The sequence below is a fragment of the Leucoraja erinacea genome, chromosome 19, assembly GCF_028641065.1.
Source record: "Leucoraja erinacea ecotype New England chromosome 19, Leri_hhj_1, whole genome shotgun sequence".
Taxonomy (NCBI): domain Eukaryota; kingdom Metazoa; phylum Chordata; class Chondrichthyes; order Rajiformes; family Rajidae; genus Leucoraja; species Leucoraja erinaceus.
In genome coordinates this window covers 27,719,033-27,745,583 of record NC_073395.1, presented here as the reverse complement: position 1 = coordinate 27,745,583, position 26,551 = coordinate 27,719,033, and the positions used below count along the sequence as shown (strand labels likewise).

At 42.1% G+C, this 26,551-nt stretch overlaps 1 protein-coding gene across 1 annotated transcript; it reads right to left on the bottom strand.

The window, feature by feature from the left end:
• Positions 1 to 642: 642 nt before the first annotated feature.
• cct2 (chaperonin containing TCP1, subunit 2 (beta)) lies at positions 643 to 24,969 on the bottom strand. The gene is made up of 16 exons (XM_055650724.1): positions 24,775 to 24,969; positions 20,709 to 20,783; positions 20,035 to 20,100; positions 19,716 to 19,827; positions 19,125 to 19,201; positions 18,648 to 18,760; positions 15,959 to 16,161; positions 12,103 to 12,203; positions 11,867 to 11,994; positions 11,661 to 11,764; positions 9,892 to 10,011; positions 9,601 to 9,729; positions 6,542 to 6,645; positions 1,429 to 1,528; positions 1,182 to 1,323; positions 643 to 888 (listed from the first exon to the last, which is right to left on the bottom strand). Exons 1-16 carry the CDS (start codon positions 24,775 to 24,777, stop codon positions 858 to 860), a joined length of 1,608 nt encoding a protein of 535 aa, XP_055506699.1. The 5' UTR covers positions 24,778 to 24,969; the 3' UTR covers positions 643 to 857.
• Between the last annotated feature and the right edge of the window lie 1,582 nt (positions 24,970 to 26,551).

Here is a 26,551-nt window from a genome sequence, read left to right as displayed (position 1 = left end):
CCTATCCATGTACCTATCTAAATGTTTCTTAAACGATGGGATAGTCCCATCCTCAACTACCTCCTCTGGCAGCTTGTTCTATACACCCACCACCCTATGTGTGAAAAGAGTTACCCCTTGGATTCCTATTAAATCTTCTCCCCTTCACCTGGAACCTATGGACCTTTATTCCCCTACTCTGGGCAAAAGACTGTGCATCCATCTGATCTATTCCTCTCATGATTTTATAAACCTCTATAAGATCTCCCCTCATCCTTCACCGCTCCATGGGATAGTGACCCAGCCTACTCACCCTCTCCCTATAGCTCACACCTTGAAGTCCCGGCAACATTCTTGTAAATCTTTTCTGAACCCTTTCAAGCTTGACAATTGTTATGTTCCCTCATTCCTTACATTATTTGGGCAAACCTTTTCAACAATCTAGCAGCCATTCTCCGAAAGGATATCAGGAACTACAAGGAACAACACAAACAAGGATCATATAAATGTTACAAAAAACCCTTTTCTTCCAATGGCCTCCTAATTTAGTATTTATGATTTCTATTTGAACTGTTAGCTTTAAGTATTGATGTAAATCCTGATATATTTACTGAAGGTTCTATATTTAATTAATTGGGAAAATAAGTATAAACAAAGAAAAACTTGCGATGACAATGTTTTATTACAACGTGCCATGAATACAACCTCAGATACAAACATGCAACAACAAGGGAAAATAAGTCGAACCAAGCTGAGACACGCTGCTTTTGTGAACTACAATTTTATAAATACAGAATTTCTGCTTTAGCCTAATACGTTATGCCTCAAGTTCACTCTTGGCAAAAATTCCAAATGTCCTTGCTGCTGATGTTTGTGGCTTAGCAAGGATGATGATCAGGTACACGCTTCCTAAAATAGAGAAAACGCACATTACTTCTAAAACCTATCATAGCTAAAATAGTTAGTGCAATTGTAATTTCACTATGTATAATGTACATACAAATGCAAAATGCTGGAAGTAAAATAAAGAAAAGTAATGAAAATATAACAAACTAATATTTTCCTATTAATGATACAAGTCATAAGTATACACTTTATTAATTTATTGAACATTGACATTTGATTGACAGCATGAGTACTAAGAACTACGTTAATATTTTAATAATTATCATTGGTCAATATTAGTATATGCAAAGCTTTACCTTGGTGCTGCCTTAATAATGTTATCTACTCGAAGGATCATTTCAGCTGCCTCTGATGCACTCAGTAGGACTTGTCTTTTTACTTGGAAGCTCTCTGTTATACCCAATGCTGCCATGTCTCCAATGGTGCTGTTGGTCATATCTAATGATCAAAATTGGATCAAAGATTGCACATTTTATATATATAGTACTTCAATTTAACAGCATTATTAAAAACAAAATCAAAATTCACTGTTGGGTCACTTACCTAATCCATACGTTGCTTTCCCTTCTGTATGAGCAGCTCGTAACTGAGCCACTAAATCCGCACTGTCATACCCAGCATTATCAGCTATGATTGTTGGTAACTTGAGTTAAAAAAAAAAACATAAGAGCCATAAATATAGCAGGTAGGATTAATTTACCTTGTATATTAAAAAATAATGATGCAGCCATAGAATATGTACATTAAAAAGATTACTTTTTAACATAACTTAACAACATTTTGGCACATGGGAGAATGAAAATGTAATTAACCACATTCGACAACTTGAATATAGTAAAACTCAGATAATCCTGCATTCAAACTGTTCAGAAATCCTGATGCTTCCCCAACTCATTAGTTCAGAACCCTTTGGAGCAAGGTCATGGGGCCTTGTTCCACAACTGGCTTTGGGACTTCCTGATCTCAGTTGTTTAAAATTGGTCATAAAATTTCCTCCACCCAACTTTGGTGCACCCCAGGATTGTGTTCTCAGTCCCTTACTCTTACCCCCACATACAGTGCATTCAGAAAGTATCCAGACCCCTTCACCTTTTCCACATGTTGTTACATTACAGCCTTATTCTAAAATGGATTAAATTCCTTTTTTTAATCATCAATCTATACACAATACCCCATAATAAAAAAAAACAAAAACAGACGTTTAGAAATTTTTGCAAAGTAATTAAAAATAAATAACTGAAATATCACATTTACATAAGTATTCAGACCCATTAATCAGTATTTTGTTGAGGCACCTTAGGCAGCGATTACAGCCTCAAGTCTTCTTGGGTACAACGCTATTTGGGTAATTTCTCCCATTCTTCTCTGCAGATCCTCTCAAGCTGTCAGGTTGGATAGGGAGCGTCGATGCACAGCTATTTTCAGGTCCCTCCAGAGATGTTCGATCAGGTTCACATCTGTGCTCTGGCTGGACCACTCAAGGACATTCACAGATTTGTCACGAAGCCACTCCTGCGTTGACTTGGCTGTGTGCTTAAGGTGAACCTCCACCCCAGTTTGAGGTCCAGAACGCTCTGGAGCAGGTTTTCATCAAGGATCACTCTGTACTTTGCTCTGTTCATCTTTCCCTTGATCCTGACTAGTCTCCCAGTTCCTGTCGCTGAAAAACATCCCCACAGCATGATGCTGCCACCACCATGCTACACCGTAGATATGGTATTGGCCAGGTGATGAACGATGCCTGGTTTCCTCCAAACGTGACGCTTGGCATTTAGGCCAAAGAGTTCAATCTTGGTTTCATCACACCAGAGAATCTTGTTTCTCATGGTCTGAGAGTCCTTTAGGTGCCTTTTGGCAAACTCCAAGCTGGTTGTCATGTGCCTTTTACTGAGGAGTGGCTTCCATCTGGCCACCTTACCATAAAGGCCTGAATGGTGCAGTGCTGTAGATATAGTTGTCCTTCTGGAAGGTTCTCCCATCTCCATAGAGGAACTCGGTCAGAGTGACCATCGAGTTCTTGGTCACCTCCCTGACCAAGGCCCTTCCTCCCCCGATTGCTCAGTTTGGCCAGGCGGCTAGCCCTTTGAAGAGTCCTGGTGGTTCCATTTTAGATTGACGGAGGCCACTGTGCTCTTCAGGACCTGCATTGCTGCAGAAATTGTTTTATACCCTTCCCCAGATCTGTCTCAACACAATCCTGTCTCAGAAGTCTACGGACAATTCCTTCGTCTTCATGGGTTGGTTTTAACTCTGACTTGCACTGTCAACTGTGGGACCTTATATAGACAGAATCATGTCCTTTCCAAATCATGTCCAATCAATTTAATTTACCACTGGTGGACTCCAAGGTAGTTGAGGCCAGTTCATTGGCTATATTTAAGAGGGAGTTAGATGTGGCCCTTGTGGCTAAAGGGATCAGGGGGTATGGAGAGAAGGCAGGAACAGGATACCGAGTTGGATGATCAGCCATGATCATATTGAATGGTGGTGCAGGCTCGAAGGGCCGAATGGCCTACTCGTGCACCTATTTTCTATGTTTCTATGTTGTAGAAAGTGAGTGTCATAGCAAAGGGTCTGAATACTTTTATAAATGTGATATTTTAGTTATTTCTTTTTAATTAGCAAAAATTTCTAACACCTGTTTTCACTTCTTCATTCTGGGGTATTGTGTGTAGATTGATGAATTTAATCCATTTTAAAATGAGACCAATGTAACAAAATGTGGAAAAAGTGAAGAGATCTGAATACTTTCTGAATGCACTGTAGCCAAGGCTGTGCCTTTAAATACAACACAACTGAATCTTTAATTTCACCAATGACACCACTGTTGCCAACTGGATCAACAGAAATGAGACAAAGTACAGGAATAAGATCAAGCACTTGGGTCTCTGTGTCAGGACAACAACCTAGCTGTCAACATCAACAAAACAAAAGACTTGGTTGTTGACCTGAGGAAGCAAGGAATTGAACAAAACCCTGCCCTCGTCAATGGACCTGCTGCAGAAATGTTTCAAGTTCCTTGGCATCCATTTCTGCAGCAACGTAACCTGGTCCCTTCATACGGATGCAGTGAACAAGAAAGCATGTCCGTGAGGATTGTTTTGAACTTCTGAAGATGAGCTATAGAACATAGAAAAGTACAGCGCAAGGACAGTCTGTGCGAACATGATGCCAAGACCAATTTTACCTGGTTGCACATAATCAATATATCACATCCATATGCCTATCCAAAGTTCTTTTAAATGCAACTAATGTATCTACTTCAACCACCTGCCCGGCAGCACAATCCATGCACTCACCATCCTCTGTGTGAAAAATATGCCCCGTACACTTCCTTTAACTTTGCCCCACTCACCTTAAACCTGTGCCTTCTACTATTTGATTTTTCCATCCCGATAAAAAATTCTGATCATCTACCCTTTCTATACCTCTCATAATTTTATATACTTCAATCAGGTCTCTCTGCACCCTTCAGCGTTCCAGAGAAAACAATTCAAGTCTGTTCAACCTCTCCTTGTAGCTAATACCCCTCAATGCAGGTAACATTGTGAAAACCTTATCTGTCTGGTTTCCAAAGCATCCACATTCTTTCAGTAATGGGGCCACCAGAACTGCACACAATACTGCAAATGCGGTCCAACCAAAGTCCTATAAAGCTGCATCATGACTGTCTGACTCTTATACTGTGCATTGCATCAGGAAGTCTGGAAGTATCATCAAGGACATCCGTCACCCTGGCCATTGTCTTCCACCTTCTGTGAGAAGATACATGGGCTTGGGTGTGCTTGTACACCAGTCAGTGAAAGTAAGCATGCAGGTCAAGCAGACAGTGAAGAAAGCTAATGGCATGTTGTCCTTCATTGCAAGAGGATTTGAGTTTAGGAGCAAGGAGGTCCTACTGCAGTTGTACAGGGCCCTGGTGAGACCTCACCTGGAGTATTGTGTGCAATTTTGGTCTCCTAATTTAAGGAAGGACATTATTGCTATTGAGGGAGTGCAGCCTAGGTTCACCAGGTTAATTCCTGGGATCGGGACTGACATGATGAACAAATGGGCTTGTATTCGACTGGGCTTGTATTCACTGGAATTTAGAAGGATGAGAGGTGAACTTATAGAAATATAATATTCTTAAAGGTTTGAACAGGCTATATGCAGGAAAAAAATTCCCGATGTTGGGGGAGTCCAGAACCAGAATTCACAGTTTAATAAAAAGGGGTAGGCGATTTAGGACTGAGATGAGGAAAAACTTCTTCACCCAGAGATTTGTAAATCTGTGGAATTCTCTGCCACAGAAGGCAGTGGAGGCCAATTCACTAGATGTTTTCAAGTTGGATTTAGTTCTTAGGGCCAAAGGAATCAAGGGATATGGGGGAAAAAGCAGGAATGGGGTATTGATTTTAGATGATCAGCCATGGTCATGTTGAATGGCGGTGCTTCTTGAATGGCCGAATGGCGTACTCCTGCACCTATTTTTCAATGTTTCTAAAGCCTGGACGTCTACACTTCTCCCCCAGTTAGCAGACTCCTGCACCAATCACCTTTTTTCACACACCTTTCCTGAAGGCAACACCATACATTCTCACTCTGAACCTGTCATCATTCAATTATAGTGCGTTTCAGAGTGCTGGTAGATATTTCCAGGTGCTTTTAAAACTACTCGCCTCACTGAGAAATTGTAGCATGTATAGAAAAAGTGAATTAAGCATGCATTTTCGTATTAAAAAAGTAATATCCTGTACCCCAACACTATAAAAGTTCCAAAGGTTCTGGATTATCAGAGTTTTACTGCAATCAGATGAACAACTAAAGACTAAAACACAGAACTAATAGATAAAAAGCAACAGGCATTACAATTCAAGGAACAGATGATAATTTTTTAATGCATAATAAGATGGTGGAAAGAACAAACAGTGGGACTGATGTCAGACTCAGTTTGGATATTTCTAAATTTGTAAAGCAAAGTCAACTAGTTCTTAATTAGTATTTAATTAGTATTTTGGTCAGAACTCAAAGTTAGAAAAATAAAAGGGGCACTAACTTGTGTTTCTTTTAAACCACAATTACATCTGAATCCCCAATTCAAAAATGAGTTTTAATCAAGTATGTTTCAGATTTGTGCATAATGGTGCAAAATTGTTTTACCTACTAAAGAATTATTTGATTGTGTTTTAGAAAAATAAGGGGATTAAATAAATATTATAAAGAACAGATATGTGCTACCATTTTCATTTTTACCATAATATATATTACTGGCAACATCTAATAGTTTTTGTAAAGCACACAGATCTTGGAATTAATTGTCAGCATGTTAGTTGCAGAAAACTGCAATTATTTACCAACTGTATGACTTCAACTACAATTTTGCATTATTAGTTTCAGGAGAGAGCAATTGTCATGAAAACTGTAATTCAAGTTCAGACATGTCTGAACATTAATTATAAAGTCTTAATAACATCAAACGGTACATGACAGTCCAAATTGCAAATAGTGTATGCAAAATTAGCTGCTTGATTTTAATGAGTTAAATACCAGTATGTACTTCAGCAATCACAGTGTTTAAAGTTATTTCTAGAGGGGTGGTGGGGGGGAGAAAGAACAGAAAAGTAGAGCATAGTTAAGAGTTGAAAAGAAAATACAATCCAGTTTTGAAACTTACCATTGTTAAAGCTTTAGCAAATGACTCCATTGCAACAGCTTCTTTACCTGGTGTTCTAACAGCAAGTTCAAAAACAGCTTGTGCCATTAACATTTCAGAGCAGCCTGCAGAAAAGTGTAATTTTTAGAAGATTTTATTTGCATTGCAAGGTAGAAAAGCTGCTAATTTTTTACAGGTCATTTAAGTTTTTAGACATGTAGGAACAAACACAAAAAGATTGCCTGGATGAGTATAGCATCAACAATACTCAAGAAGCTCAACACCATACAAGACATAGCGATTTGCTTGAGAGGCACCCCATTCACCATCTCCACCACTGGCAATAGCATCTACATGGTGCACTGCAATAAACGACCAAGACTCCATGGACAACATCTTCCAAACTCACGACCTCTACCAACAAGGAGGACATGGGCAACAAAATCATGGGAACAGTTTTCCAGGCCCTCGTTCCCTCATCTTTACTATGGTAGTTTAATCACTCTACACATCCATCCCCCACCAGGATGGCTTTAATGTCATCCCTTTCTTCCTCGACGGAAGAACCAGTCAATTTCCCTCCAACACACTTCTCTGCCAAGCAGAGCTGTCCCTCACTCAAAAAACATCTTTCGACTCCTCCCACTTCCTCCAAATCAAAGGCACGGGCACTTGCATGGGCCCCAGATGTGCTTGCCTCTTTGTAGGGTACGTCAAACAACCCCTCTTCCAGGAGTACACTGGTCCTATCCACAAACTCTATCTCTGATACATTTACTGCAATGGGGCTAAAGCTGCACCCATGCAGAACTCATGGACTCTTTAACTTCACTACCAATTTCAATCCTGCACTCAAATTCACTTGGACCATCGCCGATACCTCCCTTCCCTTTCTTGATCACACCGTCCCCATCACAGGAGATAGACTAACGACTGACATCCATTATAAACCTACTGCCTCGCATAACTATCTAGACTACACTTCTTCCAACCTTGCCTCCTACAAAGACTCGATCACATACTCCCAATTCCAGTCTACACCGCATCGGCGCCCAAGATGAGGTGTTCATACCAGGACATCTGAGATGCCTTTTCAATCGGAGACTAGGCCCTCACATGTGTTTCGTCAGTACCCCACAGTTCTGCTCTCGCTCCCCCTAGTCCTCATCATTTATCCCATCAGTCATCACACACAACACATAATCATTCCACATTTTCACCACCTCCAACGGATCGCATCACTAGTCACAGCTTCCCATCTCCACCGCTTTCCGCAGAGGCCTTTCCATCAGCAGCTCCCTAGTTAACTCATACCCCCCCCTCAAACCAACCCCTCCCCAGGTCCCTTCCCCTGCAACCACTGGAGATGTAACACTCGTCCTTATACTTCCTCCCTCGCCTCTGTCCAGGGACATTGACAGCCTTTTAATGTCAGGCAGAGGTTCATTTGCACCTTCTCCAAGCTCATCCACTGTTGGACTCCTATAGATTGGCGATACTAAGCGCAAGCTGGGCAATCGTTTTGCTGGACACCTTTGCTCAGTCTGCCTTGGCCTACGTGATCTCCCGATTGCCAAACACTTTAACTCCCCTTCCCATACTGACCTTATTGTCCTGGGCCTCCTCCATTGTCATGGTGAGGCCAAACACAAATTGGAAGAACACCTCATATTTTGCTTGGGCAGCTTACAACCCAGCAGTATATTGATTTCTCTAACTTCATAACTGTTGCACCCCCTCCCTCTCCGTCCCTCCCACACCGGAGTCGTTATATTAGTTTCACTGTCATCCTGTTGAGTTTCATTGTCCGCATAACCCATTATTACCTAGCCCACAGCCAACAAAGGGCCATCGTGTGCTCCACCTTTCCTTGATCATCGCTTCTTTTTGCATATCTTTCATTTCAATAGTCAATAGTCAGATTTATTCGTCACGTACACAATAAAGTGCAGTGAAATGAACTTGCCAGCAGCGGTACAATAAAAACGAACACACAATACACAATAAAAATCTAACACAAACATCCACCACAGCATTCATCACTATGGTCAAAGGCACAAAGTTTAGTCAATCCTGCTCCATTTTCCCCCATGGTCAGGACCACAACCCTCTGCAGTCGCCACTGCAGGTGGCCGATGTGCAGACAAGGTAAGTCCTGAATCGGTGCTTCCCTACTGGAGACCGCGGCTTCAAGATGGCGTAGGCCACAGGCCGGTTGTCGAAGATCTAAAGTCCCCACCACACCGCAGTTAGAAGCAACGCAGACCGCAACTTCAAAAGATGTTGTAGGCCACAGGCCGGAGCTCTTCTCCAGGGATCACCGGCGAGGGATCCCGCTCCGGATGGTAAGCACCCACCGCACCCACGGATGGAGCTCTTCTCCTCCGGGGTACCAAACGAGGGATCCCAGGCTCTGGACGCCGCGCCAGCTGGAGCTCCACAGACCGCAGCTTCAGGCCAGCGAATAGAGCGCTGCCTTCTGGCGACCCCCGGCGAGGGCTCCGCGATGAAAAAGTCTACGCTGCGCCCGCTGCTGAAGCCCCGGGCCCGTCTCTGGGAAAGGTCGCACCGATCCTTTGTGTTAGGCCGCGAGGGAGGCGACATGGAAAAAGTCGCCTCTCCGTGGAGGAGGCGACCAAAGCGGTTCCCCCTTATCCGCTCACACCACCCCCACACATTGGGACATACTAAAAAAAAAACACCAAAAAAGTTGAAAATGACTAACATGCTGCTGGCAGGGCAGCCGGCTCGCAGCGCCCCTCCACCGACCCAGCCTCTCTTTTCCCTTTTCCCAGACTGTCTAAAGAAGGGCCTCAACTCGAAACGTTACCTATTCCTTTTCTCCAGAGATGCTGCCTGACCCGCTGAGTTACTCCAGCTTTTTGCATCTATCTGTGGGAAATTAAATGCTGGCTCAGCATGCAAATCACGTCCCTCAAAACAATATTTTAAAATGCAGATACGTAGGGTTCCAGTTAAATTCATAAAAGCTGTCCAATGTACAGTCTGGGTAACATCAGTATCTCCACTGCGGTTTATTCAAACGTTAACAAAAGATTCAAAAGAACAAAAACGCTTACCTCCACCATAAACAGTTCTGGTCTCTTTCACGGTCTGTGCAAGGACACAGAGAGCATCATGCAAAGATCGTTCAGCCTCATCTAGAATCTGTTGAGTGGCTCCTCGAAGAACAATGGTACATGCCTCACCTGTAGGATGTGTAAAGTTACAGAAAATCATCCAAATTTGAGTTAAAATGCAACTTACATTTGTTTCTATTCTGCTAAATTTATTAAGAATCTTGCAAGGAACAAAGCATCACATTCTTGATATATGAAATAGTCACAAATAACAAAAGCAAAATTAATTACCTAGTTCCACGCCAGAAAAGTGAAGCAGCTTATCCTCACCAATCATAACCTCTTCAATAACTTTACAATGGCCCAGATTAACCAATTCAGGATGGTCAAAGGTGGAAGCAATTTCACCACCTGAAATTAGACACAGATGTTCGTCAAAACATATTACATTGAAATGCATCAATTTCCAAAACATACTTTTATGACTCAAAAATGACTGCTTTTATTATATCTAGAATCGTTAACTTAAAGTAATTTCAAATGGTCCCATTTTTGTAGTGAAGAAATGGTACACAGCATTGAGATTGGATGGACTCCTGAGAGTAGTATATAGGGCGGATTTTCTCTATTCTGAGGCACGCTGATCGATCAAAGATTTTTTAAAAAGATCAGAAATCAGACTCCCAAGAGTACAAAAAATAGAAAAATGATGACAAAAAAATCTGTTCCTTACGATCAAATAAAGCACAAATAACTGTTTTGTTTAGTACTGATAAAAAGCAGTTTTCAAAACATTACTTGCTGATTGGTCATCAGTGATAACTGTAACAGCAACCTCTGTTTAAGTACTTAAGAATGATACAGTGTGGAAACAGGCCGTTCGGCGTCACTAGCCAACACGTCCCCATTACACCAGTCCCATCTGCCTGCGTTTAGTCCATATTCCTGCAAACATGCCCTATCCATTTACCTGTCCAACTGTTTCTTAAACATTGGGATAGTCCCTGCCTCGACTACCTCCTCTGGCAGTTTGTTTCATACACCCAACAGCCTTGTGCGAAAATGTTACCCCTCAGATTCCTATTAAATCTTTTCCCCTTCCCCTTTAACCTATGTCCTCAATTTGCCTACTCTGGGCAAGAGACTCTGTGTGTCTACACAATCTATTCCTCATGATTTTATAAGATCATCCTCCTGCGTTCCAAGGAATAGAGTCCCTGCCTACTCAACCTCTCCCTGTAGCTCAGACCCTCTAATCCTGGCAACATCCTCGTAAATCTTCTCTATACCCGTTGCAGCTTGACATCTTTCCCATAACATGGTGCCCAGAACTGAACTCAATACTCTAAATGCTGCCTCACCAATGTCTTATACAACTGCAACATGACCTCCCAACTTCTATACTCAATACTCTTGACTGACGAACGCCAATGTGCCAAAAGCATTTTGATCACCTTATCTACCTGTGACTCAACCTTCAAGGAACTATGCACCTGCACTCCAAGATCCCTCTGCTCTTGGCAAGATCCCATGCAAAACCACCCACTTCTGCATCATCAGCAAACCTGCTAATCTTGCCATATATGTTCTCATCTAAATCAATGATGTAGATGACAAACAGTAATGGGCCCAGCACCGAACCCTGAGGCACACCACGAGTCACAGGCCTCCAGTCCGAGAAGCAACCTTCCACTATCACCCTCTACTTCCTTCCATTAAGCCAATTTTCTATCCATTCCGCTTTCTCTCCTTAGATCCCATCTAACCTGCCAAAGCAGCCTACCACATGGAGCCTTGTTGAACACCCTACTGAAATCCATGTATACAACATCTCTGCCCTCATCGATCTTTTTGGTCAAGTATTCAAAAAACTCAAGTGAATTTGTTAAACACAATCTTCCACGGACAAAATTATGCTGAGTATCCCTAATCAGCCCTTGTCCATCGAAATGCCTGTCGTCCCCAGCATTTTCCCTGCAGCCCTTTTTGAATAAAGGCACAACATTTGCCACCCTCTAGTCTTCCGGCACCTCTCCTGAATCTAAAGATGACTCACTTACCAGTTACAAGTGCAAGTCGTTCAATTCCAGAAAAGTCAGCATGCTCAATAGCCATAACACCTGCAGCTCCAAATAATTGCTCAGGGTAGTTATAAATCAGCTGCCTGAAAAATAAATATTTGGTATGCTCATATATAAATGCTTCCATTGCAGAATATAAATTCCAAATAGATTTATTAAATGGTTTCGCTCCAAAATAAAATTACCTGTTGATAAAGCAATTAATCCCATGTTTCAGGATTTGATCCACTTTTTCTTTCATTTTTTCCTTTTCAGCCTGTTCAACCTCAGCAACTTTAGCCGTAGAATCTACTCTCACACGAGAACCAAATATCTGTTAAGAGACAATTTGATAAAATAAATTTTGTAAATTTAGATACTGTGCTGCCTACCAGAAATACTGTTTCACAAGGCCAGATGAAATGAATGAGTTTTCACGCACCTTAATTTTGTCTGTATCCATACTACTGTTCGCAATCAAGATTTTCGCATTTTCAATTCTCTTCGGTTGGTTAACACCAATTTTCTTATCCAAAAGAAAACCTGCAAAGGTGTTCATATATTTAAATATATTTTTCTTCAAAATATTACTATAATGAAATAAACAACACAATCACTCACATTTACCCAATTATCAGTCGGCAAATTGAAAGTACCTCAAATTTTTGAAGTAGACCAAAAAAAAACTGTCGACTTTTAATAAGGAAAACAGAATAATCATTTCCTTTATTTGTGTTATAGAGGAATGAATATCCCATCATAAAGCGAATTATAACCAATAAACTAAAATGCTTGGGGAGATGTAACACCATACAGTCTGAGAGGTGTTATGGGAGAACATGCAATGAAAATTACCAGATTTACGTATGACTTGAGGGGGGTCTCTTATAATTGAGCTGATATTTTTTGGATTGTAGACAAATGAAGGGCATCTCAGTGAAATACAATAAGATTCTTAATGAGTGTTAACGTGGACATGGAGATGAGTGTCAAAGATTTATAATGAACTAGACCAACTGGGCAATGCAATATTCCACCACTCACCCGTTCCCCCATATTCCAGCACTGATCCATAGCCCCCAACTGTGAAGGGGCGTATCCCCAGCACTGCATCCCCCTCCTCTTTCTTTGAGGACTTTTCTCTCCTGTTGAGCTAAAATCTTGCTGAAAGGACTGAGTGTAGCTCAATTGAAACTTTGTTGCAAGCTGGGCCAGCAAGGGTTTGGATCCCAATAGCAATTGCCACCCCCCCCTGGTAAAAACTTGGTGGAAGGACCGAGTGTTCCCAAATTGCAACTTTGTTGCAAGCTGGGCCAGATAGGATTTAGCTGTTAAATTCTTCTTAAACTTGAATTTTTAAACTTAAAAATAATGAATAACTTGTGAAATATTAGATCAATCTGAACAAAAGTTTATAGGAACGACCACGGGACAAATGGGCGGTGCAATATTCAACGCTCACCCATAGCCCCCAACTGCGAGGGGCTGTTCATTTCCCCTTAATCACCCTCCCTCATTTTAAACTTTTAAACAAAATTTAGTGTACTGTGACTTTTAAGAAAAATGCATTTGCACCGGCTAGAGCTAGCAGCTGTATATGTTGCGAGCATGGCTACAATCCCATTGTGACGTCGTAGCTGCAAGCACAGGGAAGAGTTTTCTCTCAAATTGGGGTTTTGTAAATCTAAAAATGTCAATAACATGAAATATAACATCAAATCTGACGGAAATTTGACCCGAACAACTACCAGACAAAGGTAAGGCGGTGCAAAATGTTTGCACTACTGTGTACCGTTTTGGCGTGGTTCCTTGAGATCACTTGCATGCATGCAGACAGACCGACAAATGTCCAAACAAGACGAGAGTTTTAGTAATATACTAGACCAATGGCAGACTCGCCCAACGCAGCCGTTCCCTACCCGCAGCCCCCACGGGAGACGTGGTCCTCAAACTGAAGCCGTCCTTGAAAGGCCGAATTAAATGGCGTCTCTTGAGGTTGAAATGCGGGCGCCAGCAGCCGTTATGGTCGCTGGCCAGCAGGAGGCGACAAAATGAGTGTGTGGGGGGGGGGGGGGGGGAAGGATTTGATTAAAAACGTGTACTTAAAGGCGACAAAATGTAATGAGGAGCGAATATTTAGAAAGAAAAGCAAAATCTCCATCGAAATGGAAAAGATGTGGGAGATTGAGTAGGTATGTTGCAAAACCTACCTGAATCGTCGTTGAAAATCTGCCCCAGCCCGTGTGTGTGATTTTGGCGCTGTTTTGAGGGGGCGGGTTTAAAACGCGATTTTTACTAGGCCGTTGCAATCGAAAATGTTCAGCCTAGTAAATCATTAACGAAAAATCGCTGAAAGACCCCGTCGCAAAAGGTAATATTAGTTTTTATGGCCTTGTATAATAGTTATAGTAGTTTAAAAATCACTCTCTAAACCCGCGACCTCTCGCAGCCCCAGGGTTTTATAAAGCAAACAATTAAAGGTATGTACCTTATTTTTACATTAAAAAGGGCTTCTTTAGAACCCTTTATACAAAGTTACTATTGCGAGTAGCTAATTTTGGGCTCTTTATATCCCACAGTATTTTTCTGGGCATTTGAGGGCACTAATCTAGCGCAATGTGAACGTTCTAAACCAGCGCGTTCACAGGAACCCACTAGAAAGCTGATTTAAAATGGACTTTAATTTACAGCAATTGAACACAAAATTCCTTCCATTTGGCCTATAAATTAATGTAAATGAGATTTCAAAATCATGTTTTATTGAGAATTATTTATGAATATTATTTGGACACTTGGGCTATTTAAAAATGTTAATCATTTATTAAGAAATGGATAGATGTTTAGGTCTAGTAATTGAAGTTTGAAATTAGCTACACTTGGGTAACTAACTAATTATATGTTTTAATTTCAGGTCATCCAAGTAAGATTATTTTATATTTGTTTCAGAATGGTTCAATCTACGATAACTGAAAATTTCATTCAGTTCTCTTAATTTTTAAGAAGGTTATGGCCTTTTGACAGCACACGATCACAGATTTTTTGTTATGTCCATAGAAAATCAATAGGGAACAAGATGCTAATTTCCGAGTATGAAAATGGCCATAACTTTTTAAATACTTGAGATATGAAAGTGAATTAGGTGTCAAATTAAACTTCTTTTTATGCTTTATCTGATGGGATAAATTACAGACTTGATTTTTTAAATCTCAAAATTTTGTAACATTGCTAGATTGAGCGTCTGGATACGGCGTGGCAGTGAATCAAAGGAAAAAAGTAAAAGGATCCATTCCGATTGGACATCTGCAAGCATCGGCCATTCCGATTGGACATCTGCGAGCATCGGCCATTCGATTGGACATCTCCGAGTATTGGGCACGAATCAAAAGGCAGAAAGGCAGCCAGTCGTCAGGCACAGAGTTTTATAGATATACTAGACCAATGGCAGACCCGTTGGGTCTGCTCCCCCAACGCAGCCGTTCCCTACCCGCAGCCCCCACGAGAGACGTGGCCCTCGAACTGAAGCCGTTCTTGAAAGGCCGAATTAAATGGCGTCTCTTGAGTTTGAAATGCGGGCGCCAGCAGCCGTTGTGGTCGCTGGCCAGTAGGAGGCGACAAAATGAGTGAGTGGGGGGGGGGGGGGGGGGGGGGGGAGAAGGATTTGATTAAAAACGTGTACTTAAAGGCCACGAAATGTAATGAGGAGCGGATACTTAGAAAGAAAAGCGAAATCTCCACCGAAATGGAAAAGACCTGGGAGATTGAGCGTCTGGATTCGGCTTGGCAGTGAATCAAAGGAAGAAAGTAAAAGGATCCATTCCGATTGGACATCTGCGAGCATCGGCCATTCCGATTGGACATCTGCGAGCATCGGCCGTTCCGATTGGACATCTGCGAGTATTGGGCACGAATCAAAAGGCAGAAAGGCAGCCAGTCGTCAGGCACAGAGTTTTATAGATATATAGATAGTGAGACTGTCAGTGAGAAAAGTGAACTCTAAGAAGATCCATCATAATCTTGTCAAATAAGTGCAGATTCCAAGAATCATGTGATCTTATCCTGCTACTATTACTTATGGTTTTACTGGGAGAAGATAAGGTTAGGATTATGTTTGGAAAAGTGTAAAATTTGTACAAAATCACATATTCTACAACCGATGATGAAAATGTTCAAACTGAACTGCAACTGGATTTTCAGCAACAAAGCCATTATTGATATCAGAGTTCACACATTACTTTCCAATCTTAATTTGGAGAGACTAAACTCCGAATCCAAGTTTGTAGCATTCTATAATATTTTACCTTCATCCAAGTAGGAATCAATTAAACTCCCTCCAAGTTTCTTGATTACATGAACTGCTTCAAGGTTACCAGAACCTTTCAGTCTGACCACAGCTTCCACTGCCAAACGAGCAAAGTGATTTTTGTGATGGGTCAGCAGCTTGGATGACAGAGTGGTTCTAGCAATATTCATTAGGTCTTGATAGAATTTTACTTCATCATCCCTGATGATAGAAGGAGCAAGGATGATATTATAAACATTCAAAATTATAAATTAGCAATACTATAGTTTATTTTAGTTTATATTATATAATTTGCATTATGCATATCAAAGTTTATAATTCTTGTAACAAGATAATTATGCTAATGGCACTTTGGCCTTCATAACAAGAGGAGTTGAGTACAGGAGCAGAGGTGCTTCTACAGTGGTGCAGGGTCCTAGTGAGACCACACCTGGAGTATTGTGTGTAGTTTTGGACTCCATTCTTGCTATTGAGGCAGTGCAGGGTAGGTTCACGAGGTTAATTCCCGGGATGGTGGGACTGTCAACCACACCTGGAGTATTGTGTGTAGTTTTGGACTCCATTCTTGCTATTGAGGCAGTGCAGCGTAGGTTCACGAGGTTAATTCCCGGGATGGTGGGACTGTCATATGTTGAAAGAATGGAACGACTGAGCTTGTATACACTGGAATTTAGAAGGATGAGAGGCAATCTTATTGAAACATAAAAGATTATTAAGGGATTGGACACGCTAGAGGCAGGAAACATGTTCCCGATGTTGGGAAAGTCCAGAACCAGGGGCCTCAGTTTAAGAATAAGGGGTAGGCCATTTAGAATGGGGATGAGGAAAAACTTTTTCACCCAGAGAGTTGTGAATCTGTGGAATTCTCTGCCTCGGAAGGCAGCTGAGGCCAATTCTCTGGATGCTTTCAAGAGAGGGTTAGATAGAGCTCTTAAAGATAGCAGAGTCAAGGGATATGGGGAGAAGGCAGGAACGGCGTACTAATTGTGGATGATCAGCCCTGATCACAGTGAATGGCTGTGCTGGCTTGAAGAGCCGAATGGCCTAATCCTGCACCTATTGTCTATTTGAACCAAGTCGCTGATCAATAAACATCGAAGTACAAGTTACTGGAGAGAAGTTCCACCTGACAGTTCTGTTATCGCCATCTTCCAGCCCTCTGCTAAAGATTATGAATACACTGATTGGGCATTACCTCCCTGGCCAAAAGACATCTAGATGATGATAACAGTTGTAATTTTACCTAAATAGCTTTTCTATAGTTGCGGCTCGATTTGGAGTAGTCTGGATGCGCTCTGGACCTACAACCTTTGTTAAATCTAGTGTTCCCAGCTACTTCTTGTTATTATGTGGCACAAATCAAAGTGACTGAAGAACTCAAGACGATCATCCATGAGGTATTTCTGCCTGAATATGGTTGTAAGTGCTTCATCCTTACTGTTCTAAATAGTTACAGCAGGAACAGTAGGCGGAATGATCCATTTCTGTACTCCAAAACAGTCATTTTTAATTACCACCGAGATTTAGACCTCTAACATAATAAATCAAAATGTCTTGTGATCTTTTTACAAGATTTGGGTCATCCCCAAATAGATTTGTTGGAATCAAACCCATTCATGTGATTCTCTATTCACATCAATCTTTCCTATTATGCAACTGCTTTTTCATTGACTTGTGGCCTACTACACTCTCGCAAGTTTGGAGTTTCTCCTTTTGTTACAATTACTGCCTATTAAGAACAGTTCATCAGTAATCTTATCCAACCAAAGGTTTCAACCCCTACCTGCCACCATTTGAAGAAATATTCAATCTCCTTTCTGTGTCAGTGTTAAAACAACATATTCTTATATTTTAAACTTGATTTCATTATTATTAAATCTAATGTCCCATAATACTTTAAACTAGATCTCGGTTCCTAAGTATTAATGTACTCAGGTTTTGCCCAAGTTTCCATCAGTATAGATGAATGTGTGTATGTTTTTTCCTTGTTAAGATAATGATTACTTTCCCTTCTCTACATTGTTCAGCCTCTCTTACAAACTTAAATTCTTCCAATACACAAGACTGGCATTTAGTTAATACCAATATGGCCCAATGATGCAGTGACTCAAATGCTCATACCATAGACACAACTCCAGTGAATTTCATCATTCCAAATTAACCACCAAATCAATCTAGTTGGTGAAATAGTACTGCTTTTGATGCTTCTCACCTCAACACATACATGTACAAAAGCTGGAGACACCGGGTACTGGACTATGCCAGGCTACTTGATCTGTATGGAGTATGGGATTGAGTAAACCAGTGGATAAACAAAATAAAAAATATAGCTTAGCTTATGAGATCAATGGTATTTTGTACATGAGGTAGTGTAACCATAACAATTAATTACAATGCACTTGAGAAAACAAATAACAAATCAATCCACTTGAGGAAAATAGCATAGATTCTGAATTATGCGCTGTTTGATTGTTCAATTTTCTTGAAAAATAAGATCTGAGAATTCTCCCAGCTGTCTGAAAAGCAAAAATTTTGGAACACGTATTCACCAATGGATACCAAAATCTCAAAACTAACATATCTGGATAAAAGATACAAGAGTTTCAGCTCACACCATATCACTGATTCTTCAACAGGAACGTTTAAAAATGTCAATCAGCAAAATAAAAAGTTGAAAAGAATTTTACCCATGATCCACTGCTGCTTTTTTCAAAGCATCTCTTGCAGCTTGGGTTGCTTTTCTCCAGCCTGAAATGATTGTCTGAGGATGAAGTTTTCTAGAAATAAGCAATTCTGCTTCCTAAAAATCAAGACAATCTGTATCATCATATCATTAAAAAACATTTCATACCAATCATTGTGTTTCACCAGAATAGCCAATTTCATTATCTGCAACCCTGGATAGCACATTAATTCAAGATTTAAAATACGTTTATCTTGAAAACAACTTGAGGAAACATTATTTGCATTAAGAATGTTGATGAGCTTGAAGCTTACAAGTCCATTTGAAGATTCATTGGAAATTTGGGATTTGCATTTTCACATGGAAACTCCAAGGATGTGAACAATTGCAAGGAAATGTAATTGTGCAGGAAAATAAACCCAAGCATTTCCCTCATTTTTGAGCAACATTTGCAATTTCAGACTGAAAGTATGCCACTTACTCTCAAGAGCTCAGCTGCCAATACTGTCACTGACGTTGTTCCATCTCCAACTTCGTCATCCTGTACCCTGGAAAGCTCTATTAGTAAGAAAACATGTCAATCAGAAAAATATTAGTAAGAAAAACCTCAATGTTAATTACAACTGCTTTTGTCCACAGCAATTGTATTCGCCATCAAACAACTACATAAACAAAGTTTCAAACCTGACAAAAAACAATTTGGAATTATTTCACACAAGACTATGAATGACATGAACTCATTGTGAAGCCTTGGGCTAATGCTGCCCCCTCAAAGTCCATATTCACACCCGTGGGTTCAATTGGTTTGGAGTGTTCTTGATTATGACACTAATGGCAGACATTATAACATTTCTCGAAGAAACTTTCAAACTGATTTTTGATATATTGGGAAGATGTATCATATGGCTAGACTGAGAAAGCCTTAAAAACAGCTTTATCAAAAAGAAGATAAAATGAATCAGAAGAACAGAAGTACGATCAGAAGAACAGAATTATTTAAAAGATTTATGAAAATCTTTCCTATATCATTACAAGGATTGTTTACACTTTAACTAACAAAGGACCAACTCACCAACTAAAATTCTTGCAGCTGGATTATCAACACCAATGGATTTAAGAATTGTTGCTCCATCGTTGGTCACAGTCACAGAACATTCCCTTCCTCCACTCAACAGTATCTTATCCTAGAATAAACATTTATTTCTTAGCACAAGGGGTTGTTGTGGAACAATTAATACATATTCCCCCCCCCCCCATAAATCCTCTACGTTTGTTACAATTATGATAATGATTTTAAGTAGTACAAATTTGCAGTAGATAAATTAAAAAGTGCACAAAACCTGCATTAAAGTCTCCAAATTTTGTAGAAAAACCGATTTCTTTTTACTTACCATGCCTTTTGGTCCCAATGTACTTTTAACCAAGTCTCCAACTGCAATGGCACCAACAAAGGAAGACTGAAATAAATCATATACATTATGTTGATAGGATGATGTCTATATATAGCACTTAGCTATTCTTTGCTTTGTAAGAAGAGGAAGCTAATGTTCTGACTGCTCGCATTGAGCAATTCTACCTCAGCCACAAGTTCCCCAAAATGACTACCATTTTAAAACCACGAGTAAATAAAAATATTTGATTGACTTGGTGTGTGATGTCATGGTCTAACAATGAAGAGAGGAAAAATTACTTAGATACCAAATTAGTCATAAAAATATTATTATTCAAGTAGCATTGTAAATCTTCTCCACTGGGCGGCATGGTGGCGCAGTGATACCCAGGTTCGATCCTGTCTAAATGTGCTGTCTGTACGGAGTTTGTATATTCTTCCCGTGACCTGCATGGAATTTCTCCAGGAGCTCCGATTTCCTCCCACACTCTAAAGACATACAGGTTTGTAGACTAATTAGCTCAATAAAATTGATATTGTCCCTGGTGTGTGTGTAGGATAGCATTAGTGTGCGGGTTTCACTTGTCGGCGCGGATGTGGTGGGCTAATGGGCCTGTTTCCGCCTTGTATCTCTAAAATTATTTAATTGATCACATTTTTGAGAATCAAACTTACCAGACGGGCTGTTTCAGCTTTCTCTTCATCAGCACCTGCTTTGAAGATGTTTACAGGAGCAAGTGAAAGGGAAGCCTGGAAAAAGCGGAACAAATTTAAATATCATGTTATTCCAAGTTTTGAATACAGTTGTACTGAGAAGTTAAATCACAAATATTTGTTTGATTACAACAAATGTAGACGAATTTAAATGATATATCACTGAAACACCTTTCTTTTTAGCCTGACGGAAAACCAGCTTTGAAGTAGATTAATGTGAAAATACAGAGCCATGGCAGTGACCAAACATCAGAGCAAGGAAATCCCTTGTTCATGGCAACCACTGCAATGTCATCAAGCCAGTTAAACAGTCCTGTTTATGGAAGAGGGGAATAGAGGACTGAAGAGGGAGAGTGAGATGCGTTCACATTGATCTTATATTTTACAAGTTGTTGCTATTTTAAACTTTAAAATCATCAGCCGCGCCTGTGCAGTTGGGGGATATGGGTGAGTGGTGGAATATTGCATTGGGGTAACGGGACCCAACGGGTCAGCACTTGGTCTAGTGATTTTATAAACTACTAGACCAAGTGGGACCCGTTGGGTCCCGTCAACTTGCGGTTGCAGGGGGAGGGGGTGGGGTAGGGAGGGGGGAATAGAGGGAGGGGAAGGGGCGCGGCAGCACCTACCCAGGTCGTAGAGCAGCAGCCTCCCCACCAGGCGCCGGGTTCGAACGAGGCTGCGGGCGGGCGTGGACCCGAGCCAGGTCGCAGATGGATGTCGAGCCACGGACGCTGAGCGATGTGGCGGGCGATCGTCGACCGAGGGAGGCTGCGGGTGGGCGTGGACTTGAGGGAGGCCGCGGGCGCACGTCGAGCCAGGCTCGGCCTGCGGCTGCAGCCTCCCCTCCAGGCGCACAGACGCTGAGCGGGCGGGACCACTCTCCAAGCAGCGGAGGGCCGGCCGATTGTGGTTTCCGCGAGGGGAAGCCACGATCGGCCGGGGGAGACAGAGAGGAGGTCGTACCCCGTGACGGCCAGAGATCGCCAGGTGAGATCCAGATCACCAGCGAGGAAAAGGCGTCACGATTCCCGAGCCCCTGCGATCAAAGCGCCCTGGAGCTCCGAAGCGCTCGGGAGTGCTTGCGAGCTGCCGTACAGAGCCCACATGCTCGTTCTTTCTGCGTCTTTTGAAGAATCGGGGGAGGGGGGGGGGGTTGAGGTGAGGTGATGTCACTCGCTGCGTGTGGAACATAGGGCAGCAGGCCGCGAGGACAGAGCCATTGTGATGTCATCGGCGAGACCATCTCGTTTATTTTCCAAGTTATTTGAAATTTGTGAACATTTTCCATACACAACTCGATAATAAATGCATGAAATTTCAGACAAGGCGATTTTTGACATCACGGCATAAATATCGATCTATAGATTTCACCGTTAGCTCGTCGTGTTTTCGAGATGTGAAATGCACACAAACAAATAAATACACATCCAAGATCAGTTTTATGTATAAAGATAGTCACTCCTGAGCCTCCTTTGATCAAGAGAAAACAGTCCCAGTCTACCCAATCTTTCCATATGTCAAACTCCTCAGTCCTAATATCTTTGTGATTATTTTCTACACCCTCTCTAGCTCAATTACATCCTTCTCATTGTACAGCAACTAGAACTGCACCAGGAATAACATATACAGTCTCTTGTAGAGCTGTAACACGACATCCCAACTCTTGTAACTAATGCCCTGTCCAATAACGGCAACTGTGCTATACATTTCCCTCACCTCCATATCTACCTGCGTCGCTAGTTTCAGGTATCTACATACTTTACCCTAGTTCTCCCTGGTCTTCAAACCACCCCAGGGCCCTTCCTAAAATGCACTACTTACACGGCCCATTTCCCCAGTTCCAGCCTAAGACAACCTTCTTTATTGTCCACCACAGCATCAATTTTAGTTTCTTCTGTCACCAACATTCTAATGTAAAGCATTAATACAAAATTCAACAAAGGAAGTTGGTTAAACAGTAGTAATGGGCAAGTATGCTATTTAAAAATAGGCTCACACCACATTCAAAAAATATCTGCAGTCTATTAGTAACCAGGTAGAAAATGAATTAACTAAAAATTCACATTTTAATAGATTACAGGGGCAGAAGCGATGACAGGCAATTACCATTAGCAGCATCAAGTTGGGTAGAAATCACCAAGTTCTTGTCAAAACAATGCTGAATATTCAATTGGCTTTAAGCATGTCTTTTTCCATTTAACTTTGTATTCTTTTCCCATTATAACCTCTTGGCTAACAGTATTCTACAAAGTAGCAGTGAATCTCAAAATAACGAAATTCATCTTTGGCAGCCATGTGATCTAAAAAGCAAGCTGACATACACTGCAGTATTGCTCAAGCCTGCCTCTGCTATACCCTCACGCATGTTGTCATGTTCAATGTCCACCAAGTTAAGTTTTATTCTGTATTAAATAGAGCTCTTTTCAACCTGTCATCCATATCCTCACACACCAAGCCCCTGCCGACTTAATAGCCCTTTCCTCTAGCTGGCTCCCAGTCTATTTGTATCTCTAATTTAATACTATCAGATTCATGGTGTGCAGAAGCTCATCCCTACCTTCCCCAGCTCCAAGAAGTTGATTCTTCAATTTTTTTTTTTAATTCTTCACTTGCTTCAACTGCCTTGGACCCCATATTCTAGTTTCTTCACTTATTATTAAGTTATTAATATTTAAAGATGGCCAATGCCATCATTTGTACTTGGTCATTTTTATTAGCATAGAAATTCAAACCAGTGGCCAAATCATAAGGTTACTTCTCACACCCCAGCTCTTGGCCCACTATCTAGTCAGTCACATTTCTTATGCGATCCAGATACTTAAAAAAATCTTTCCACCACCTTAGTGAGCTACAGATCCTCACTTTTATCTTTCTGATAAAGTTCCATTAGATGTACAAAATAATCAGACGTTATGAATGAGACACCTCAGCATCTACAGAAAAACTGTCTGAAGAGTCCCAACACAAAACATCACCTTTCCATTCCCACCACAGATGCTGCCTGACTATTTTGAGTTCCTCCAGAACATTTTGTTTTTCCTCCGGATTCCAGCATCTGCAGTTTCTTGCGACCTCTTGTGCAGTTTCTTGTGACAAATCTCTTTTGAGATTTTAAAAATCTTACAATTTTTAATAGAGTGTCATTACAAGTGTGAATCGAAGCAATCGCTTGTCACTTTTGAATGGTTCTCTAGTTCCCGATAAAAATTGCGTTATGACCAATTTGGTCCATGTAATGTAATATAATTAGAAACAAGGAACTGCAAATGCTGCTTAATGCACAAAAGGGCACAAAGTGCTGGAGTAACTCAGCTGGTCAGGCAGCATTTCTGGAGAACGTGATAGATGACGCTTAAAGTGAATAGTGTAGGAATGAACTGCAAACGCTGGTTTACACCGATGATAACCACAAAATGCTGGAGGAACTCAGCGGGTCAGGCAGCGTCGCGAGAGAGAGGGAGTGGGTGACATTTCGGGTCGAGACCCTTCTTCAGACTGAAAGTCACGGAAAAGGGAAACGATATAAACGATGATGTTCCTCCCAACAAACACCGTGTTCTCCAATTCATCAACTCGCCTGATACCGTCCCCGGCTTACGGTGGCGCCTGCGCACTGGCTCCGACAGCGAGGCCCCGCCCCTGCGAGCACTAGAACCTTCGGCGAGGCCGGCGTTGTCGGGAGGGGGGGGGCGGGGGTAGAGGAGGGCGAAGAAGCCGGCGGCTTTGTTCAGGGGGGGGGAAGAAGCCGGCGTTGTTCGGACCGGGGCCGCCCTGTTTAGTGTTTTCCACCGGCCGCACCTCCCGCTTCGCCCACCCTCTCACAAGGCTGATCCGCAGCCGCCCGCACTCCCGCCTCGGCCTCCGACCAACCAACCGTTACCGCTCCACGTGCTCGGTCGCCAAGCGCGAGGCGCCGCCTGCGTCGCTTTCCCCCTCGCCACCCCCTCATATAAAACACCAACACAATGCACACGACCGGTTTTAAACCCCCGGCGGGCCGGCATCAACCCCACTCGTTACCCACCATGATGATACTACAAACGCTGCCGTCTCTCCGCTTCTGCCCAACAGACGGAAGTTGCGTCACAGGTTCCGGATGGAGCGCCGCCCTAAAGGGCAGGGTGTACGTCACTCGGAGCCGAGTGCAGCACCAAAATAAAGATCCTATAGCAAGATCTTTGCACCAAAGATCCTCTAGCTTGCTATAGACCAAAGATCCTCTAGCTTGCTATAGACCAAAGATCCTCTAGCTTGCTATAGACCAAAGATCCTCTAGCTTGCTATAGACCAAAGATCCTCTAGCTTGCTATAGACCAAAGATCCTCTAGCTTGCTATAGACCAAAGATCCTCTAGCTTGCTCTTGGATCTTTGTGCAGCACCGCGTCTACTCTGGATGCAGCGGGTCTGAATCTGTGAGGGCGTCAGGGGTTATGGAGAGGAGGCGGGACAATGTTACAAAATGTTGATATTTTTAAAAATCAAGTATGTAATTTATCCCATCAGATAAAGCATAAAAAGAACTTTAATTTGATACATACATTAAGGGATCAGTGAGTTAAGGGAGGTTACACAAAAAAGGGATCTGCGAGTTAAGGGATCTGCGAGTTAAGGGTTCTGCGAGTTAAGGGTACAGTATAAAGATTTTTATAGTGTGAGGGAGTTGAGTTAATTTGGGAGTCAGCTATGTCAGTGGAGATTGGCCCCGTGGTTTGCTCAGCCTGCAACATGTGGGAGATCAGGGATATGGTCGGTGTCCCTGGTGATTACGTTTGCAGGAAGTGTGTCCAGCTGCAGCTCCTGGCAGACCGCATTGAACGTTGGAGCTGCGGTTGGATTCATACTGGAGCATCCACGATGCTGAGAAAGTCGTGAATAGCACGTACAGCGAGTTGGTCACACCGCAGGTATAAGGAAAGAGGACAGAAAGGGAACGGGTGGCCAATAGCCAGCAAAGCAGTAGGCAGGTAGTGCAGGAGTCCCCTGCGGTCATCTCCCTCCTAAACAGGTATACCATTTTGGATACTGTTGGGGGAAGATGGCTCATCAGGGGAAGGCAGCAGCAGCCAAGTTCATGGCACCATGGGTGGCTCTGCAGCACAGGAGGGGAGAAAAAAGAGTGGAAGGGCAATAGTAATGGGGGATTCAATTCTAAGGGGAATAGATAGGCGTTTCCGCGGCCGCAAACGAGACTCCAGGATGGTATGTTGCCTCCCTGGTGCAAGGGTCAGGAATGTCACTGAATGGCTGCAGAACATTCTGGAGGGGGAGGGTGAACAGCCAGTTGTCGTGGTGCATATTAGCACCAACGATATAGGTAAAAAAAAAGGGATGAGGTCCTACAAGGTGAATTTAGGGAGCTAGGAGATAAACTTAAAAGTAGGACCTCAAAGGTAATAATCTCTGGATTACTACCAGTGCCACGGGCTAGTCAGAGTAGAAATAGGAGGATATTGCAGATGAATACGTGGCTTGAAAAATGGTGCAAGGAGGAGGGATTCAATTTTTTAGGGCATTGGAACCAGTTCTGGGGGAGGTGGGACCAGTACAAACAGGACGGTCTGCACCTGGGCTGGAATGGAACCAATGTCTTTGGGGGAGTGTTTGCTAGTGCTGTCGGGGAGGATTTAAACTAATGTGGCAGGGGGATGGGTGCAAGAGCAGAGAGGCAGAGGGGTGTAAAATGAGGGTAGAAGCAATAGGTAGCAAGGTGAAAAGTAAAAGTGGCAGGCAGACAAATCCAGGGCAAAAATCAAACAGGGCCACTTTTCAACATAATTGTATAAGGGGTAAGAGTGTTGTA

Coding starts and splice junctions, on each gene's coding strand:
- cct2 (XM_055650724.1), bottom strand. Junction 16,162..18,647: donor AAAGCAGCAGTGGATCATGG/GTAAAATTCTTT, acceptor TTCTATCATCAG/GGATGATGAAGTAAAATTCT. Junction 10,012..11,660: donor ACGACTTGCACTTGTAACTG/GTAAGTGAGTCA, acceptor GTCTAATTTCAG/GTGGTGAAATTGCTTCCACC.